General features: G+C 42.3%; 1 protein-coding gene across 3 annotated transcripts in view; it reads left to right on the top strand.

Moving 5' to 3' along the window:
* Nucleotides 1–22,039, top strand: part of LOC127422832 (myosin phosphatase Rho-interacting protein-like) — an 86,005-nt gene that overhangs the window by 6,847 nt on the left and 57,119 nt on the right. For 2 of the 3 annotated variants that reach the window (XM_051666626.1, XM_051666625.1), the window contains exons 2-3: nucleotides 4,740–4,817; nucleotides 5,274–5,339. In XM_051666626.1, the coding sequence (XP_051522586.1) occupies nucleotides 4,740–4,817; nucleotides 5,274–5,339 (144 nt within the window). Of the gene's footprint in view, nucleotides 1–4,739; nucleotides 4,818–5,273; nucleotides 5,340–7,129; nucleotides 7,263–22,039 lie in introns of those variants that run through there. The other variant, XM_051666627.1, reaches the window with a different exon arrangement.

Here is a 22,039-nt window from a genome sequence, read left to right as displayed (position 1 = left end):
CCATCACTGTTGTAATTGACTGCAGAAAGAAAATGTTCCCAGAAAGGAGAAACGCAGGGGGCTTCTCTATCAGTGTTTCATTTTCTCCACTTGCCATTTTCAAATACACACAGTGCTTGCAGAACAGTGATATCATCAAGCTGACCCACGTGAAACACAGGTGGAGCGTATCCATTTACAGATCCATTCAGGTGCATTAGCGGAGGTTGTAACTGTGCCTGTCTGTTTGACGCTTTTTTCTTGAACAAAACTTGTGCTCCGGATACGTCATTAAACGTGAGGTGAACCGACCGTGGTGCCAGTGCTTCCTGAACCGTGGGTGGCAAACGGTTTGGTTCGGTTACACCCCTAATATATATTGTGTATCGCCATTAAGCCTAAAAATACTGGGATATGATTTTTGGACCATATCACCCAAGCCCTACCACATACCTTATCTGTCAGTGCAACTTTTTTATTTTTTATTTTCTCTCCAATTTGGAATGCTCTCTAAGCATGGTGACGTAGTGACTCAATCCGGGTGGCGAAGGACAAATCTCAGTTGCCTCCGTGTCTGAGAACATCAATCCATGCGTCTTATCATGTGGCTTGTTGAGCGCGTTACCGTGGAGACGTAGCACGTTTGGAGGCCCACGTTATTCTCTGCGGCATCCACGCACAATTCACCACGCGCCCCACCGAGATCAAGAACCACGTTATAGTGACCATGTGGAGGTTATCCCATGTGACTCTACCCTCCCCAGCAACCGGGCCAATTTGGTTGCTTAGGAGACCTGGCTGGAGTCACTCAGCACACCCTGGATTTGAACTCGCGACTCCAGGGGTGGTAGTCAGTGTCAATACTTGCTGAGCTACCCAGGCCCCCTCTGTCAGTGCAACTTATAAAGATGTGACTTATCTGTTTTTTTTTTCTCTCAAAAATGCAATTTTGACAAGGTGTGACTTTATTTCAGGAAAATACGGTATATGAATCGATATCAAATCAAAATCGGAATCGAATCGGGAGCTTATGGATCAGAATCGAATCGTGAAATCTGTATCAATATCCAGCCCTACTGCTGATATCCCATATAGGAAGCAACAGGAAGTCATACATACATCATGCAGTTGTCTTTTATTTTGAGTTCCATCCCACATTTTAAAGCATCCAAGTGTGATTCTCATGTAGAAGGAGGTCTGCTTTTACAGGGACTGGGAGGGACGGGGGCTTGTGAAAGGAAGTGCGTGTTGGGAAAGTGGAGCAGAGTTCCCAAAGGTCGCTCCCACTTCTGAAGCAGCGGTTCGGCTGGTGGGCTGGTGTTGGGGAACAGGCAGGGGGGTAGAAGTTCAGAGTGAGTGCATCCAGAGGTGAGGGGGATGCAGGGATAAAGTGGACCTCAGGGACCTGCCCACCCTCAGGCTTCAGCCTGGGAGGAAATTGGAAGTTTAACCTGATGCAGACGGTAGGGCTGTAGGGATAGGCGCAAAGCTGGAGAGAGGAAGCAGACCTTCAATGTGTGGAGGAAAGCGCAGGGGTGTGCCGCTGCTCTTTTGGCTCCATGGCTCACCAGCGTTGCATGTTATACTCACAGCTGTGTTTTGTTGTGCTTCAACCCCCTCTTTTTTGACAGAGGAAAAAGGCTAAATTTGTTCCCCAGATATTGTCTGTTGTTTTACAGACTTATTTATGAGTATTTGATAAGTGTACATCAGCAAGGCAGAGCTCCAGCCTAAAAAAACGACTACGGAGCCTTTGGCTCCTAAAATGAAACCTCATATAAAGGGTTAAAAATGTTTTAAGTCTCACTCATTCCTTACTGCGACGGGGCGCCCCAGACACAGATGCTACAGATAAGATTTGTTGCAAAACGCGGGACTTTTAATTATAAATAAGCCTGAAATACAACTTGCACTCTTATTATCAAATGTCTGCGCTCCCAGCTACTCACACAAATAGATAAGGGAAGCAAAATATTGTATATTACAATGTAAACACACTAAAGTCGGCAGTTGTGTTTTTTTGTTGTTGTTTTTTTTTTTTACTTTTTGGAACATTTTGGAACATTCTGCCCTTAATAAAAATCATGGTTTTACTACAGTAACCATATTTTAATCATGGCATTTGCAATTATCCGTACTGTGAGACGCTTAAGACAGCACTACAGGGAGACAGGAAGGACAGCTGATCGTCCTCGCAGTGGCAGACCACGTGTAAAAACACCTGCACAGGATCGGTACATCCGAATATCACACCTGCGGGACAGGTACAGGATGGCAACAACAACTGCCCGAGTTACACCAGGAACACACAATCCCTCCATCAGTGCTCAGACTGTCCGCAATAGGCTGAGAGGGGCTGGACTGAGGGCTTGTAGGCCTGTTGTAATTGGTCCTTACAGACATCACCAGCAACAACATGGCCTATGGGCACAAACCCAACTTCGCTGGACCAGACAGGACTGGCAAAAATTGCTCTTAACTGACGAGTCACGGCTTTGTCTCACCAGGGGTGATGGTCAGACTCGCATTTATCGTTGAAGGAAGGAGCATTACACTGAGGCCTGTACTCTGGAGCGGGATCGATTTGGAGGTGGAGGGTCCGTCATGGTCTGGGGCGGTGTGTCACAGCATCAGCGGACTGAGCTTGTTGTCATTGCAGGCAATCTCAACGCTGTGCGTTACAGGGAAGACATCCTCCTCCCTCATGTGGTACCCTTCCTGCAGGCTCATCCTGACATGACCCTCCAGCATGACAATGCCACCAGCCATACTGCTCATTCTGTGCGTGATTTCCTGCAAGACAGGTATGTCAGTGTTCTGCCGTGGCCAGCGAAGAGCCCGGATCTCAATCCCATTGAGTACGTCTGGGACCTGTTGGATATGGAGGGTGAGGGCTAGGGCCATTCCCCCCAGAAATGTCCGGGAACTTGCAAGTGCCTTGGTGGAAGAGTGGAGTAACATCTCACAGCAAGAACTGGCAAATCTGGTGCAGTCCATGATTTCTTTGCTGAGTTTATATAGTAAAAACATGGTTAATTATATCAAAACCATGATTTCTGCTAAGAAAACCCTTGTGACAGCAGTCATGGTTACTTCAGGCATGATTACTACAATATTACTATAGTAAAACCATGGTTAACTTTCTTTAGGGACCTGAACTATTTAAAAAAAAAAAAAAAAAACTTTTCTCTAATTACTAAATCAATATTTTAACTTAATACCTGCACTATTATGCTACATGCATCAACATAAAGTGCATTTCAAACTCAACTCAAAATATATTCAACATTCGGAAGCTGTACATCACTATAGAAGGAACCTTGCTATTAATATGGATACAAGAAGGGCCCGGGATGTCGCGGCTGGAGTGTTTTAATCATACGCTTAAATCCCACATCTTTATCAGTGGAGTATGGCAACATAACTTCATGGCAATGAACACCACAAATGTTTTAGTTATTGTTTCATGTATGTCTGAATTAACACTGAGTACCTGCTTAAAAACGGAAGGGAGTGTGTGCAGTTTTAGCTCACCTGTGGCTCTGTGTTTCTCAGTGTGATATCGGCGTACACGATTAATCATATATCGATGTATTAACAGTATACGGCACTCGTGTCGAGCAGTGTCAGCAAACAGTGCCTGTTTTGTAAACTTGTAATTGACTGCAAAAAGAATAATGCAGGGGGCTTCTCTATCAGCGGCTAGTTTTCTCCACTTGGCGCTTGCCATTTTCAACTACACACAATGTGTGCAGAACAGTGATGTCATCAAGTTGACCCACGTGAAACACAGGTGGAGTGTATGCATTTACAGATCCTTTCAGGTGCATTAGCGGAGGTTGTAACTCTGCGTGTCTATTTGACGCTTTGTTTTCTTCGCCAAACCATGTGCTCCAAATGCGTCAATAAACTTGAGGTGAACCGCGGCGCCAATGCATCAATAAACTTGAGGTGAACCGTGGTGCCAATACTTACCGAACCGTGGGTGGCAAACCGTACCGTTTTTTATTTTTTATTTTTTATTTTGTTTTAACAGAGAACCGTTACAACCCTAGTTCAAACAGTATAAACCTGCAGTGAGGGACTGCTTCAGTTATTGTAATGGGAGAGTTTGTCTTGTTGCTCAATTTCTTTAAACATAGATGTGTACAATTTATTAAAAAAAATGTAATAACAGTTTAATATACATAACGTAATTTTGTCATTCTTTTATATGCCAGAAAATAATTTTTTGCTACCTGTATGAACAAAGCCAAAGTTGCCTATAGAAAGGGCTTCAGGCCTTCCATACAGTTAATATTAAATTCAGCAATTTCAGGTCATGGTATTCCTTTTTGGTGAGCTGTCGATCATAAATATTTCAGCCACATCAGCTATGAGTTAAATGAGCTCACATTTTTGATCTCAGGTGAGACGCTTCTTGATGATATTGCGTTCTTAACCTTTGAGGCAAAACATCTGCTCCTCTACTCTATGGAGAAGCCATATTAACGTGCCTAGTCTTTCTCAACTGTGTTCAAGCTCGCACTTGTAGCCTACATTTTGAAAGCACATCTGTGCTTGCCTGTCAAAATGATCATAATTTCCAATTAATCATCTTTGTAGTTTTTTCTGTGCCCTTCTTCAAAGATGTTGGTAATTTATTTGAAAGATTAAAAGCATTAACACAATCCCTGTATTGTTTCCCTTTGACTTTCTTATAATTCAACATGTACCATTGTTTATATAAGATTTGATATAATATTTTGGTTTTGTTGCAGGCCAAACCAATCTATGGCGGATGGCTGTGTTTGGCTCCGGAGGGGACAGATTTTGACAATCCAATGCAGAGATCCAGGGTAAGAGGATGTGATGATGTGGAGTGATTTATTTGGAGGGAGGGTTGGCGTCTGTTTGGGTTAGTACTTTGGCATGCACCTTGTTTGTTTTGTACCACAGACAAAAAATGAATCCCACTCACCTTATCGTATTGAGTTAAAATGACAGTTAATAATGTTGTTGATGATGGAAGTAATTTAGAATAGGAAGGAAATATCTACTTTTGTTCAAATGTTTGTACTGTATACTTCAGTTAATATATAATGACATTAATGATTGCTCATTTCTACTCTAAATGGCCGGTAGTACCTATGGTAAAAATAGTGTTTCAATGGAAAGTATATTGATTGGCAGTATTAAGGGGAGTAATTGACTTATGAGTTTTGACATAACTGTGCATCCCTTATTTGTTTACTGTATAATTTGCAGTGAATACTTTTTTAAAATTATGTTAATGATCTCTAATTTCTACACAGAAATGGCAACGGCGATTCTTTGTCCTTTATGAACATGGCTGCTTGCGCTTCGCGTTGGATGAATCAGTAAGATGTCATTTATTTATAAGTTTTGATCACACAATTGTACATCATCCTTTGAGTAGAATGTTCACAGTGATCTCTGGTCTATGAATCTTTACATTCATTTTCTTTAACACTGGCACAACCAAACCAAACTAAACACTGCAACCAACTTCAGTGGAATCCACTCCAATCAATAGACAATATAACTGTCCCTGAAGAAAAATAATACATGTAAAAAAAAGTTTGTTGCTCCACCAACGGCTCAGAGATAAGAATGACTTAGGGAGTGTGAGTCCAGGCAGATGTGATGTGAACCAGTAGAATGTGGTCCTGTGGCTAATGAGAGCCACAGGACCACAGCCTGTTTGTTTCACAGGAATGTGACATGGGTGATCAAATTAGCTGCCTGATCTGCCTGGAGATTACAGCGTTTGTATGTAAACAGTGAGGCCCACACACAGGCTCTGTGCTTGGAAGTTCGAGAGCCGTAGTGCCCCCAGAGCAGCGTCGCAACAGACCCTGGACTCCCACTGCTTATGCTGCGTTGACTGTATCACATACTACAGGATTGCCGTCTTACAGCAGGGCAATTTATCATTCTGATCTGTAACGCTAGGCAAAAGGAGATTTGCCTGGCTTGAATCACATCATTGTGTGAGATGGCCGTGGGAGGATATTGTTTTTATTTCCACTAAGTAGTGAGTACAATTGACACTATTTCAGGATACTACAGTGTTTCCTGCGATTGTTTTGCTTTTAAAATTTTGTCAACCCTGTTGTCTTTATAACCTTTTCATCTGTGCGGAGAGGGTTCAGGAAATGCTGTTAATTTAGGTCAATAAATAACACTCTTAAAGGTGCACTCAGTCGTTTTTTTGCTAATTGCTATACTTTTAAAGAAAGAAATAGTAATAATAGAATTATATTTTTGAAAATAAGTGTAAATGATGTACACTCATGTGAGATGAAGACTCTAGTTATAAAAAGCTGCTGTTCTACATATTGTGCTGGGTTTACATCCATGTTGACATCACATGACAAAGGAGAATATTATTCCCTTTATCTCGATAATCCACTGTAATTAGATGCTTTCTCTCGTGGAATTAATAAATCATGTCTGACTGTAAATGGCACATTTTTACATCTGTAACTAAGAACTTCTACTTTCTCGTGAAACTGCATATACGCTGTTAGGTGGAAGTGAAAACAAACAAAAATTTTATGGAGTGCACATTTTAAAGCTGAAATGTGTAATTTCTGCTCGACTAGCACAACCATACGGAATTGCAAAAATAAACCGTTTTCGAACAGCTTTCCCTTAATCCTGCCCCCATCTGCTATTCGTCGAACAAACAAGTAATCCCGCCCAAAACTCACGCCATCGGTGTTGCTGTGTTGGTCAGTCGGGATGCTTAAACTGAGCAATGTTTGGGTAGGACTGGGTAAAAATATAGATTTTCCAATGCATTGCGATCTTCATTTAAACAATTTAGATATTGATCCTTAAATTCCAAGATCAGTCTTTTACTTCATGTGCAACTCTCTACAATGCGAGTAAATCAATTGCATATTTCACAACCCAATATTGTGCTATGCAACTAAAATGTCTGGCTGGTAAATGTTCAGATTTCACTGTCAACATTCAAGTGATGATTCATTGGTATTAACGGGCCCAAAGTGTGCCAAGAAAACATTGCCCACACCATTACACCACCGCCACCAGCCTGGACTGTTGACACAAGGCAGGTTGGGTCCATGGATGCATGCTGCTGGCGCCAAATTCTTACCCTACCATCTGTGTGCCTCAGCAGAAATCGAGATTCATCAGACCAAGCTACGTTTTTTCCAGTCTTCAACTGTCCAGTTTTGGTGAGCCTGTGCCCACTGCAGCCTCAGCCTGGAACCCAACGTGGTCTTCTGCTGTTGTAGCACATTCGCCTCAAGGTTCGACATGTTGTGCATTCTGAGATGCTGTTCTGCTCACTACAATTGTACTGAGTAGTTATTTGAGTTACCGTAGCCTTTCTGCCAGCTCGAACCAGTCTGGCCATTCTCCGTTGATCTATCTGGCATGATTACTGAATGAATTTGTGCTGAAATTAATTAATCGACAAATGATGAGCTTAATCGATCAAATGATTAATTATTGATAATTTATCGATCATCGATTAATCATTAACATCCCAACTCTAAACTCAACAAGCCAAGTGTTCAATGAGCAAGCTGCTCAAGGGAGAGAGAGATACAGTAGAGCTGATTTACTCTTACAGATTCTGGAATTACACTTTGATTCAAAGACAAGATTATTGATTTGATTTGTTCATCTGAATGGATTGGTTTACTAATTGTCAGCTACATGTTAAAGTGAATAAAAGTGTGCGGGAATTCCCCGTATTATGAACATGGAACATGCAGGAATGATTCAAATTGTGTGCAATACCCACAGTCCAGCGCTGAATTGCAGGCCCTGTTTTAAAACAGATAACTCTCTAGTCCCTCTGTAAGTATGTTTCCATAACTTGTCAGTTACATTGAGAGACTCTGCCGGTAAGTAGCCATTCGTGTAGTTTCACTTGTGAATCTTTTAAACATGACGTGCATTCAGCTACAGTCTGACTTAGTGAAGCAAAGTATTTTAACTATCAGACTGAGATGTTCTGAACATTGAGTCTAGGGCTGCATTCCCCCCCCAATATGCCCTTATTTGGAGAAAATATGGAGGACTGTTTGTGATGGTGCTATAGTCTGAGAACGTTAGCCCCCTTAAAACCACATTGAAATTTAAAATATGCTTTGAAATTTAGTACTTTCCGCTGAGCGCCATGCTACAATACCTATTTCTACAACAGGACCCTGGGTTTAGAAAGCCCAAAGAAAATCATCTCCTGACAACTAAAGCAGAGTGGGTTGTCTTTGGGGTGTTTATTAATATAATGTGGTGTGATATCAGGCATTATGCAGTTAGCAGCTTTAGACCGAAGGGGCTGCTGATTGCCAGGTGTTGTATGGGGCTTTTTTAATAGCCGTGAGATATTCCGGAGTTAGAGGGCTTACATAGACATTAACACACTTTATTTTTCACTCTGTCTGGGTGTGTTTTTACAGAGGGCACTGCACGTCTGGGCACATATATGCTGTAAAATAAGAAGATCTACCCAAAAATGGAATAGCTGTCCTATTGTACTGCTTACATCTGCAATAAAATAAGTAGCGTTGAATACATATTGCTGTCATTGCTTGTTTTTTAATTTCACCCCACCCTCCTAAGCTCACTGTAAACTGTTGAGCTTTACATTATGGGCTGCTATGGTGGCATAAGTGCCATTTGGGTGAAATATGTCCATGTTGTTATGATCATACACTTCTAGTTTTAAGGAAGAAGTGTTGTCATTATTTACTATCCCTCCTGTTGTTCGAAACACATATGATTTTCTTTCTTCTGTAAAATACGAAAGAGGAGTTTTTGAAGATTATAATGGCCACTTGTTTCCAAATAATAAAAGTGAGTGGTGACAGTTAATGTCAAGTTCCAAAATGACAAAAAAGCTGAAAATCCGTTTGATGTCATAAATGTCAAACTTGATGTAATGGCAAGATTTTCAGTGAATAATAATTTTTAATTCAGTCCATTACATAAAACTATTGTATGGCTTCAGTCACAAGTAGTATTAACAATTTTTATGATACTTCAGTGGTGCTTGTATTGTCATTATGGAGCTTAAATCCAATGGTCCCCCTTCAGTTTCATTTTATGGAAAAGTTCGGACAGGATATTCTAAAAAACAAAATGACCTTTACTGTTCCACAGAAAATAGAAAGTTATAGGTGTTTGTAATGACATGAGGGTGAGTAAATGATGGCAGACTTTTTTTTATTTTTCTGAGAACAGTATGTTTGTCCAGGGGCAATAGTGATAGGTGAGCTTGTCCCTTAAATGTTTTTTAACCATTTAGCCATCTCTGAGGCATTAACATTTCATACAATGCATGACAAGTCAGCATATGAACATGAATGTTTTTGCTTTATTATAGTTGTAGTTTTGTTAAAAATAGTTGAACAGTCATAAAGGCAGACAATGAAAGGAAATGGGATTTGATGTGTTTTGGGATCAGATCCACAATAATGGGCATGAATATTAGTTAGCTGCTAGTTTCCACTTTGCAAACTTGTACTTTGTTTTGTCACCATTTATTCACTGCCTTTATGCATGCTTCCAAACTGATCCTATATATTTAGCTTATGGCTGTTTAGTCTTCCTGTTTTTCTTTTCTTCCATACATTGCCTATTACTTTTCTTTCCTTATCTGAAGACGTCTTATGGACTCCCATCCCCCAAGTAAGTCCAAAGACCTACATGAACTGGTGACGAACTTTAGCACACATAGCTCAAATTTATTGTGTGCTTGTGGTTATTGGCAGTTTTACAGGAAATTGATGTTACAATTTTAGTGTAGTACTTGAATACCCTATTGGATAAAATAATACAAAATTGTTTATATGATAAATCTAGATTTAAATCTGTTTACAGCATTACAAAGGAATAAAATTGTTCCTGTTTTCAGAGCCACGGAGTGACATGAAATTCTTTGTTCTTGTGTCTTCTGTTTTTTACACTGCTGGTGTCTCATTACTGAGATTTTTTTCTTCCCCAAGCTGCACTCTGTAGTGAAATAGAAACACTGCTGCAGTTTATAACTGTGACACACTGTAATTGCCTTATTTGGCATTCCCTGGCGTTTACTGGCAGCTTTTAATAAAGCTAGATCACTTAAAATGGCCATAAAAGGAATCAGGAAAAGACAGCACCTGTTTTACATCTAGAGACTGCAGAACGTCTGATAACAGCCAGGGCAGAAATTGCGAGATGGTGTGGCATGAATCTCAGGATCGTAACATTGAAAGAATCAGATTCTTAGTTCAGTGCTTTGTTAATTCTTGTCGACTCCCTCGCTCTTGGAAGGAAATTAAGTTGATGTTACACAGCAATGCTAGAGTCTTTTGAGGGTTTCTTTGTACTGAAGTCTCGTGAGATGTTCTCTCTCACTTTCATTGTTACCCAGTAATTGGGCAAATACATAGGGTGGATTGGGAATGGAATACTAACATCCTGTCTTCTGCATACTACACCTTATGCTGTGTACTACATTCCTAGTTGTAATATTTCAAACAAATCCATTGCCATGGTAATTAAGCCTCTGCTCTCTGCTTTATACACTCAAAATAAGAGGTGTAGATCTTTAATCTTTTAATGTTATCACTTTCACTATTCACTAGCCCTGCACTGGAACCAAAAGGACTTTTCTTTTCTACTCAAGTGGTGAGCCAACACTCCACCAAACCTGTCCAGTCTGGGTTGTGTTTTCTCAAAGGAGGTGTAGTTCTTCTTGCTTAATGTTGTCACCTTCTTTATTCACTTGCCCTGCACTGGAACTGAAAGGATTTTTCTTTCTTCCTTTTCTTCCTTTTTTTTTTCTTTTTTTTTTTTTTAAACACAATGAATTTATTGAACAAATGGATGAGCTAACTTACATGCAGCAGCCAAAAATAAAACAAAACAATGTGATGGTCTGGTCTTTGCATAATGTATGCATTTCAAGGTTTGTGTCTTAAAGGAATTGTTCACACAGAAATGATAATTCTCTCATCAGTTGCTCACCCTTATGCCATCTCCAGCTCATATGACTTTCTTTCTTGTGTGGAACACAATCGAAGATATTTTCATAGATATATGATTTGTGATGTATGATTTATTTCTATAAAATGCAGGTCAATGGGTTCCAAAACTTTCACGCTCCAAAAGGACATAATGCAGCATAAAGGTAATCCATACGACTCGTATGTTGTAATTTTGGCTTTTGAAGCGATACGATTGGTTTTGGCCATGAATCAGACCAAAATGTACCTTTTTTTTTCTCAATCAATTTTGACATCTGCAGTAGGGCTGCAACTAATGATTATTTTTATAATCGATTAATCTAACGATTATTAGAATGATTATTTGACTATTTGGTGATTATTGCAACGATTAATCATTACATTTACTTGAGAAGCAACATATATTATATTTAGACTTGCTTTAAGAGAATGTATCTTAAATATAAGTGTATTTTGTAAATAAGTGTATTTTTTCACTTGGTTATACTTTCGCGAGTGCAGTAAAGACAAAATATACTTATATTCAAGAGCTATTCTCTAAAAGCAAGTCTAAATATCTTATATGCTGCTGCTCAGGTGAATGCATCTTTTTTTTTTTTTTTTTTTTTTTTTTTTAAGGATTTTTAGATTATTTTAATTTTTTATATTATATTCAACATTCTCAGATAACAATTTATTTCTTCTGCAGTATAGCTGCTAAAGAAAATGTACGTTGTTTTAAAGGAGTTTTAGATATTTATATTGGAAAACAAGCCAAAACAAAAATAAATCAAAAATGTATTTTGTTGCCGTGTATAATGAGATGAAGACTACCCTCTCTCACCTTTCTGTTCACTTCAATCCATCTTTAACTCACAAAACAACAAACTCTCTTGTATTAATAAAGCTGCATATTGCCAATTTTCTTCATGATAAGAAATGCACAGTGACACATATTATAATTCAGTAAGTCATGAGCCATCACGTTATAATCTAGCTGCATTAAGCGTGTGCGCTCGAGGGACGAGCGTCCCCGCGACAGAATGTGCCTCAGCCGGGTGCAGTTTCAATCTCTTCCCCCTTAGATTGGGACATTCATGCAACTCATAGAAGAGGTGCTGACCACACAGAGAAATGCCAGTTTTGGAGTTTGTAGTAATTTACATGATCTGCTTCCTTATTATTTGAAATTTAATAAAGCTATAACACATTAAATATAACTGCATTAAAGATGTAACGCCGAGGTGTTTCCTTTAAAGATGCTCAACACGCAAGTTTTGCTCCAGCTCCACTTGTTCCACAACGAGAATGCTTCTGTATTTACTTATTTTGTATTTTTGCATTGTATTTTTACATAATTCCCTCATACTTTGTGATCTACATCACCTGAAGCTGTTTGAAAAGTTTAGAGTGCATCAAGACTGTGAGCTGTGTAATTCTTCCTCTCCTCAGTCAGGCGCGAAGTGCAGTGCTGCTCTCTTGCGTCATCATTAGAGTTTAATGTGATGTCATGTTACGTTAAATGATATCAAACGAAAATTGTTGTTGACAATTTTTTATTGTCGACGTTGTCCATAATGTTGACTAATCGTTTCAGCCCTAATCTGCAGTCTTGGCATGTTCATGAGAGAAGCTTCAGAAGACATTGAACCACTAGAGTCATATGGATTACCTTCATGCTGCCTTTGTCTTTTTTGGAGCTTGAAAGTTTTGGTCCCCATTGACTTTAAATATGAGGGCTATGTTCAGCCTGGTAGCTTTAGCCAATGAATGAAGGAATTTCCTCCCTCTGTGCTTTCTCATGGTTTGTTTGTGAACGGTACCACCAGTGAGGTATGATGTAAACACTCACTGAGCACTTTATTAGGAACACTATGGTTCTAATAAAGTGCCCGACTTGGTCTTCTGCTGTTGTAGACCATCTGCCTAAGGGTCTCGTCTCTTGACTGCTCCAGGCTCCGGATCGCCTGCCGGTCCTCTGCTTGAGCTCTGAGGATCTTGTGGAAGCGGCGATCTCGGTCCTGTCGAAGCACAAGAAGGGCCTGTTGGTGGGAGTGGTGCAGGCAGGCGAGGGACTTGAGGACTTCAGCCAATAGCGAGGACTCCATGAGGCATACTTTCTTCGATTTTGTCCCGGGTTTCGGCACCAGTGTAACAAACTTCACGCAGGGAGGGGAAGGACGACACAGGGAGCTGGTTTCTTCCACTCAAAGGTAAGGCTTTTAATTAATAAACTCAAGCGTTTTACAGCTTCACACACACATTAGCACAATACAGTCTTTTCAGACATGTAGCTCTTTTCTCCATTTGCCACTGGTGTGGTTCCTATACTGCTCTCCCCAAGCTTACAGCAATTGGAAACAGGTGTTAGTCATTATCTGGCCCAGGTGTATGCACCCTTACTGCTTTCTCTCTCTCTGGACGAACGCTTGACCATGTCCCCACCGCCACAAAGACCTACTTATTCATGCAATTATCTAATCAGCCAATCGTCTGGCAGTGCTGGAATGCATAAAATCATGCCAATACGGGTCAGGAGCTTCAGTTAATGTTCACATCAACCATCAGAATGGGGAAAAATGTGATCTCAGTGATTTTTGTGGCATGATTGTTGGTTCCAGATTGGCTGGTTTGAGTATTTCTGTAACTAGGTGCATTTACATGGACCCTAGCAATCCGTTTGTGATCGGACTAGTAGCACAGTCCGAATAAAAAAAGTCTCATGTTACCACATCATTCGGAATGAATTGGCCAAATCTTTGTGATTTTATGCGTTCCAGTGCTGCCAGACGATTGGCTGATTAGATAATTGCATGAATAAGTAGGTCTTTGTGGCGGTGGGGACATGGTCAAGCGTTCGTCCAGAGAGAGAGAAAGCGGTAAGGGTGCATACACCTGGGCCAGATAATGACTAACACCTGTTTCCAATTGCTGTAAGCTTGGGGAGAGCAGTATAAAAGGAACCACACCAGTGGCAAGTGGAGAAAAGAGCTACATGTCTGAAAAGACTGTATTGTGCTAATGTGTGTGTGTGAAGCTGTAAAGCGCTTGACTTTATTAATTAAAAGCCTTACCTTTGAGTGGAAGAAACCAGTTCCCTGTGTCCTCCTCCCCGTCCCTGCGTGAAGTTTGTTACACTGGTGCAGAAACCCGGGACGAAATCGATAAAAGTACGCCTCATGGAGTCCTTGCCATTGGCTGAAGTCCTCAAGTCCCTCGCCAGCCTGCACCACTCCCACCAACAGGCCAAGATCGCCGCTTCCACGAGATCCTCAGAGCTCAAGCAGAGGACCGGCAGGCGATCCATAGTCTCCTCAGCCAGGAGAAAGCCCCGGCTGCGACCCTGGACAGCAGCAGCCCCATGCCCCCACCCACGCTCATGAAGATGGTGGCGGAAGATGACCCAGAAGCCTTCCTTGACCTCTTTGAGCGAACTGCTGAGATCTGGGGTTGGCAATGTTCTCAATGGACAGCCCGGCTCATTCCTTTGTTGTCCAGGGAAGCCCAACTTGCAGCTCAACAACTGCTGGCGGCTAGTCTCCTGGTTTACAGCGACTTGAAGAAAACCATCTGCAGTGGGTCAGCTGGAGTCCAGAACAGTACTGTCAGCTCTTCCGGTCAATGAAGTTGGAAAGGACCGGCAGCCCAGAAATGGCTGCTGACGGGGGACTGCGACATTGAGGGAGTTGTCGACCAGGTGGTGCTGGAGCAGCTGATCCATTGGCTACCGAAAAGGATGGCAGAATGGGTCCATTGCCGTCGGGCGTGGTGTTCCGCTGCCGAAGCCGGCTCCCCGTTCGCGGGTGTTTGCCTCCCCCGGCGACTTCAGTGCCTCACCGCTCTCCCCCTCAGGGGGATGTGCCCGCCGAAGCAGGTGCGGGCGTAGCGCCTGGGCCAGCATGCTGGAGTTGCGGGGATCCACCAATGCTTGGTTCAACACGAGGCTTTGGGCACAACCAAGAGAGAGTTCGGGTGAAGTGTGTGCATCGGGATATTTACAACTACCCTGTAGTGACACTCGTTATCAAATTTTGGGGAAAAAAGCATAGAGTGGAGGTGGCGGTTAGTTCCCGCCTCACCCATCCACTAATTCTGAGAACTAATTGGCCAGAGTTTGAAAATGTATTAAAGGGAATATGTGTGGATGGGTCCTGCAAAAAAGCAGCCAGATATTAAATGTGCGATGCTTTGGCAGGGAAGGCGGAGCCAGGGCCGTCTTCGTCAGTTCCACGTCAGAATGATGTGAGGGAGGGGGAGGCGTCGGCCACTCCCATCATTCGGTGGTTTCCCGAAAGTGATTTCCCTCTGGAGCAGTCGAGAGACGAGACCCTTAGTCATGCCCTTGACCAAGTGAAAATCACTGATGGTCAGCGTCTCCAGCCAAACGTCACACTTTCATATTCTTATTTTGCCATAATAAAAGAGCGGTTGTATTGAGTGGTGCAGGATGCTCGAACAAAAGAGGATACAACCCAGCTGTTAATACCGCAGAGCCGGTGGGAAATGTTATTCCAGGCGGCTCACTATAATCCGATGGCGGGTCACTTAGGGGCGAGGAAGACACTGGACCGACTATTGGCCCCTTTTTTTATTTATTTTTTATTTGGAATGTCCAGTTCCCAATGTGCTTTTAAGTCCTCGTGGTCGCGTAGTGATTCGCCTCAGTCTGGGTGGCGGAGGACGAATCCCAGTTGCCTTCGCATCTTATCACGTGGCTTGTTGAGCATGTTGCCATGGAGACATAGCACGTGTGGAGGCTTCACGCCATCCACCGCGGCAACCGCGCTCAACTCACCATGCGCCCCACCAAGAACAAACCACATTATAGCGATCACGAGGAGTTTACCCATGTGACTCTACCCTCCCTAGCAACCGGGCCAATTTGGTTGCTTTGGAGAACTGGCTGGAGTCACTCAGCACACCCTGGGATTTGAACTAGCAAACTCCAGGGGTGGTAGCCAGCGTCTTTACCACTGAGCTACCCAGGCCCCACTAATTGCCCATTTTTATTGGCCGGGCATTCACAGGGATGTCCGCAGGTGGTGTGCGACTTGCCGTGAATGTCAGCTGGCGAATCCGCCGGCCACCCCAAGAGCGCCGTTGCACCCCTCCCACTAATCGAGGTCCCCTTTGAAAGAATTGGCATGGACCTTATCGTGCCATTAGAGCGGTCAGCACGTGGACACCGCTTTGTATTAGTCCTTGTGGACTATGCAACGTGACATCCAGAAGCACTGCCCCTGCGCAACATCTCAGCAAGCAGTGTTGCGGAGGCATTCTTCAAAATAATCTCCCGAGTGGGGATTCCGAAAGATATCCTCACTGACCAGGGCACTACATTTGTCACGGACACTACATGAGCTTTATGAACTGTTGGGTATTAAGTCGATCCACACTAGTGTTTGCCATCCACAGACAGATGGGTTGGTAGAGCGATTTAATAAAACCCTAAAAAATATGATTCGTAAGTTCGTGCAGGAGGATGTTAGAAATTGGGAAAATGGCTCGATCCCGTTATTCACAGTGCGAGAGGTCCCGCAAACCTCCACATGGTTTTCCCCATTCGAGCTGTTGTATGGGCGGCACCCGCACGGTGTGCTCGATGTCATATGGGAAGCCTGGGAGGAGGGTCCTTCAAACGGTAAGAATGAAATTCAATACATTCTTGATCTTAGAGCAAAACTCCACACTTTGGGGCAGCTAACACAGGAGAATTTGCTCCAAGCTCAGGAACATCAAAGCCGACTCTATAACAGGGGAACACGGCTACGGGAATTTGCACCGGGAGATAAAGTGCTCATATTACTTCCCACATCGAGCTCTAAATGACTCGCTATGTGGCAAGGGCCCTTTGAGGTCACATGACGAGTGGCGGATCTCGATTATGAGGTGAAACCAACCAATAGAGGGGGCACACGTCAAATATACCACCTCAACCAATGGTAGTTCCGGAGAGGGTGGAGCTCAGACCTGAGGTGATCACAAATCCCAATCATATTGCCCCGGTCACTTGCGGAGACCACCTCTCACCGTATCAAGTCACAGGTGGCCAAGTTGCAGAAAGAATTTGCGGATGTGTTTTCTCCTCTGCAGGGTCATACAAATCTCATACAGCACCACATCGAGACCAAGCAGGGGGTAGTGGTACGTAGCGTCCCTACCGACTTCCCGAGCACAAGAAAAAAGTGGTTCGGGAGGAATTAGATGCAATGCTCGATATGGGTGTAATAGAGGAATCCCTCAGTGATTGGTTTAGCCCGGTTGTTCTAGTTCCTAAGAGCGACGGGTCGGTCCGGTTCTTTGTGGATTATAGAATAGTCAGTGCGGTGTCTATTGACGTGTACCCGATGCCACATGTTGATGAGTTGCTCGATCGGTTGGGCACCGCTCAATTTTACTCGACACTGGATTTGACAAATGGTTATTGGCAGATCCCCTTGACCCCAATATACTGTGAAAAAACGGCCTTCTCCACACCATTTGGGTTACACCAATTTGTGACGTTTCCGTTTGGTTTGTTTGGGGCCCCAGCTACATTTCAGCACCTCATGGACCGAATCCTCAGACCGCATTCAGTGTATGCCGCTGCCTATCTAGACTGCATTATCATTTACATTAATGATTGGTAATGGCACATGTAGCATCTGAGGGTGGTCCTGAGATTGCTGCGACGGGCGGGACTCATAACAAACCCCAAGAAGTGCGCAATTGGACGGGTGGAGGTACGGTATCTGGGGTTCCACTTGGGCCACGGGCAGGTGCATCCCCAAATTGACAAAACTGTGGCAATTGCGATTTGCCTGAGACCCAAGAACAAAAAGGTGGTGAGACAGTTCCTGGGGCTGGCTGGCTATTATATGAGGTTCGTGCCTAATTATTCGGATGTCACCAGCCTGCTGAGCTCCAGACCCGGTCCAGTGGACGGAGCAGTGTCAACAGGCGTTTATGCAAGTTATAGCCACACTTTGTGGGGGGCCGCTTTTACATTCACCTGATTTCTCTCTCCCTTTTGTGTTACTGATGGACACTTCAGACAGAGAGCTGGGGGTGGTGCTCTCGCAGGGGAGGAGCGCCCGCTGCGGTACATTAATCGCAAGCTCTCATTGAGGGAGACGAAGTACAGCACCGCTGAAAACGTTGAACCTGAAGGCCCACCTGAACCTGTCGGGGTGGGCCTTCACTCTCTGCTTAGATCACGCCCCACTCCAGTGGCTCCACCGCATGAAAGATACCAACGCGCGGATCACCCGTTGGTATCTGGTGCGTCAGCCATTTAAGTTCAAGGGAGTGCAGATGGCTGTTGCCGACTTCCTTTCCAGAAATGGGGGGGAGTGGTAGGCAGGCCGCATGTCTCCCCGACCTGAGTCGGACGGTGAGGATATGTGGCGGCGGGAGCGTAGTCGAGCGTTCATCCGGAGAGAGAAAAACGGTAAGGATGCATACATCTGAGCCAGATAATGACTATCACCTGTTTCCAGTTGCAGTAAGCTTGGGGGAAGAGCGGTATAAAAGGAACCATGCCAGCAGCAAGTGGAGAGAAGAGCTACATGTTTGAAAAGACTGTATTGTGCTAATGTGTGTGAAGCTGTAAAGCGCTTGAGTTTATTAATTAAAAGCCTTTCCTTTTAAGTGGAATAAACCAGTTCCCTGTGTCCTCCTTCCCTTCCCTGCATGAAGTTTGTTACAGTCTGTTACAGGTGTTCCTAATAAAGTGAGTGTATATATCTGTATTTAAATATTTGCCCTGAATTGGATTAAAAGGTTAATTTTTTTTTCAGAGAAACCATCTAGAAGAAAAAGACAGTAAAAATTGTAATTGTTAAAAACCATATAGAAGAAAAAGACAGTAAAAATTTTAATTGTTAAAAATAATTAAGAAATTTGAGTGAATACGCAATCATATAAATAAATGAGAGTTTTAAATGGATCCATTTATAGAACTGATTCACAGAAATAAATTAAACTTTCCAACTTTAATACAGCTTTTGAGTTTTATGGCTTTTAGTCCATGTCTGTTTTAACTAAAGTTTAAATCGGAGACAATAGTACAACATCTCATACTTCTGAGTCAAAGACAAGGATCGTGAAACTAGTCTGATGACATGCTCTTTAGGAATCTTAAAGCTGAAGTGTGTAATTTCTGCACCACTACCACCACCAAATGGAATTGCAAAAATAAGTATGCACACAGCTTCTTGAACACTCCCCCTATTTGCCATTGATATTCTGGCCCAGACTCACACTACTGGTGGAGTCTATAGGTGCTTTTACACCATTGGGCCTAATGGTTCTTGTTGCGGAACCATACAGTTTCATTGTCAACGGTGGTGCAGCGAAATGAGGATTACAATGAACTGACTGGTCAAGTGACCAATCATGAATAGCCACGTTTCCACCAGAATGGGTTTCCTGTCCTGAGTATGGTTAGCTAACCGTGCTGAAAAAAACCTTTGTAATCAGACTGTACTAAATGTTCAAGTTGAAATGCTGCTGGAACAGTTACTCACAATACTCAGAACTGTTCGGCCCAATGTTTGAAAAGCGTTTAATGTTGCTGTGTCGGGCTGGATGGGCTTCTCCAGCAAACAGAGCAATTTTTATAATGCCACAGAGATACAGTGTTTATAGTTTTCATGGAAAGCAACCTACGAATGATTTCCTAATAATTGTCTCTGCTTATTAAGCAAGGTTATGAGTAGGGCTTGGCGATAAAACTGTCTCAGTATTTAATGGGGAAAAAAATCCTCTATTGATGATAAACTTCTGAGTAATTTTTGATATTCAGCAGATTTTTTTACATCTAGACGATCAGGTGCTTGCCGCTAAAAACACAATCAGTTCGGCAAAGTTATACAAACAACTGGCTAACTGAATTACAGTCATGAAATCAGCCGTTTAGGAAATATTAGGTGGCTGCTGGCTACCTAGCCCTGCTGTCATGAAAGCCAGTAATGAGGCTAGGTAGCTGCTAGCTAGCTAGATGTCTGGCTAATCTGACAAAGTTGTGTACCGGACAAGACAGCACTGACAATGCAATACAGCTATCGACAGAACACAACAGCAACTCTTGACATTAACACCATTGCTATTTCAGTGTTTCCCACAGGATTTTGTGAGACTGTGATGGGTGGACCTCAGACCCTCTAGGGTGGTCCGGGGGCATTCTCCCCCATAAGAAAATTGTGTACATTTTAAAGTTAAATGCATCAATGTGATGCACTTTGAGAGCAAAATTAAGAGGCTAGATCTATGAAGCACTTTGTTCTCTTGTAAACAATTTTGTGCTCTAAATAAGTTATTTATCTGGAGAGAAAAAATGACATTTAAGTTACATGCTCAAGTAACATGTCAAAGTTTATGTTGTATATTTTCTAAAATTACGACCAATGCCCAACCTAATAGAGTATCTATACAATTAACTTAATTCTCTGCGACAGAAATGTCCATAAGCTTCTCACAATAAGTTGCTGGAATTTTGGCCCATTCCTCCAGACAGAACTGGTGTAACCAAGTCAGGTTTGTAGGCCTCCTTGCTCGCACATGCTTTTTCAGTTCTGCCCACAAAAAAATCACATTGAGGCCAGGGCTTTGTAATGGCCACTCCAATACCTTGACTTTGTTGTACTTAAGCCATTTTGCCACAACTTTGGGGGTATGCTTGGGGTCATTGTCCATTTGGAAGACCCATTTGCGAACAAGCTTTAACTTCCTGGCTGATGTCTTGAGATGTTGCTTCAATATATCCACATCATTTTCCTTCCTCATGATGCCATCTATTTTGTGAAGTGCACCAGTCCCTCATGCAGCAAAGCATCCCCACAAATTACGCGGCCACCCCCATGCTTCACGGTTGGTATGGTTTTTATGGCTTGCAAGCCACTCCCTTTTTCCTTCAAACATAACGATGGTCATTATGGCCAAAAAGTTCAAAAGTTTTTGTTTCATCAGACCAGAGGACATTTCTCCAAAAAGTAAAATCTTTGTCGCCATGTGCACTTGCAAACTGTAGTCTGGCTTTTTTATGGCGGTTTTGGAGCATTTGCATCTTCCTTGCTGAGCAGCCTTTCAGGTTATGTCGATATAGGACTCGTTTTACTGTGGATATAGATACTTGTCTACCCGTTTCCTCCAGCATCTTCACAAGGTCCTTTGCTGTTGTTCTGGGATTTATTTGCACTTTTCGCACCAAACTACGTTCATCTGTGATTAAAAAATGAGTTTTAATGACTTCAGCCTAAGTGTATGTAAACTTCTGACTTCAACTGTTTTTCTATCAGGAGAGTCAAACTTCTGCTGACAGTGGAATTGTGGCAAAAAATGGTCACACACCTTATGTAGGATTAAATCCTAAACTGAGTATACTTGAATATCAAATAAAAATTTGCTTACCCTGTGGAGTTTACTTGTAAACAAACAAGTTATGTTTACATTCATTCTTGAATGCTAACAAATATGTGGAATGCATTTCTTTACCTATTAATGGTATGAAATGTATAATGTTATGAGTATCGATATCGAACAAAATGGAAAAAAAAATAAAAAATATATATATATATATATATATATATATATATATATATATATATATTGTGGTAATATTTTTGGCCGTATCGCCCAGCCCAGTTAAAAAAAGTATTTCAACATTGAATATTTTTTACACACTTCACCTTTAATGACCATATAAAAAAACAATAAAGTTATCTCAATGTAATGTAGCTACATTTTATATCGGCTGCAAAATCATCAAGATTATATTGTGGCTATTCAATATATGGCCCAGCCCTAATGAGGTCAACCTTGCAGGGCAGTAGTGTTCAGGGTGATGTGAAGTCAGCTCATTGCTTCTGCCTGTGTTCTGTCTGTCACAGATTTATTGGCACAGTTTGATGAACAGATCGAATAAAGGGAACTTATATGTTAGAGTCAATGCAATGATGGTGTGAATGCTGAGCCATGAAGGTCAGTGAACTGCCTTCAGATAGAGAACTTATTGTTCTGATGAAAGCAGGCCACGTGGATGGAAGTTGATATGTAGTCCACAGTGGAACTGTTCTGTCATCAGGCCAGGGGCAGGGGGTCCAGTATGA

This window comes from Myxocyprinus asiaticus, chromosome 32, assembly GCF_019703515.2.
Source record: "Myxocyprinus asiaticus isolate MX2 ecotype Aquarium Trade chromosome 32, UBuf_Myxa_2, whole genome shotgun sequence".
In the NCBI taxonomy this organism is placed as follows: Eukaryota; Metazoa; Chordata; class Actinopteri; order Cypriniformes; family Catostomidae; genus Myxocyprinus; species Myxocyprinus asiaticus.
The sequence above is the reverse complement of the archived record's forward strand: the minus strand, read 5'-3'. Positions and strand labels throughout refer to the sequence as shown.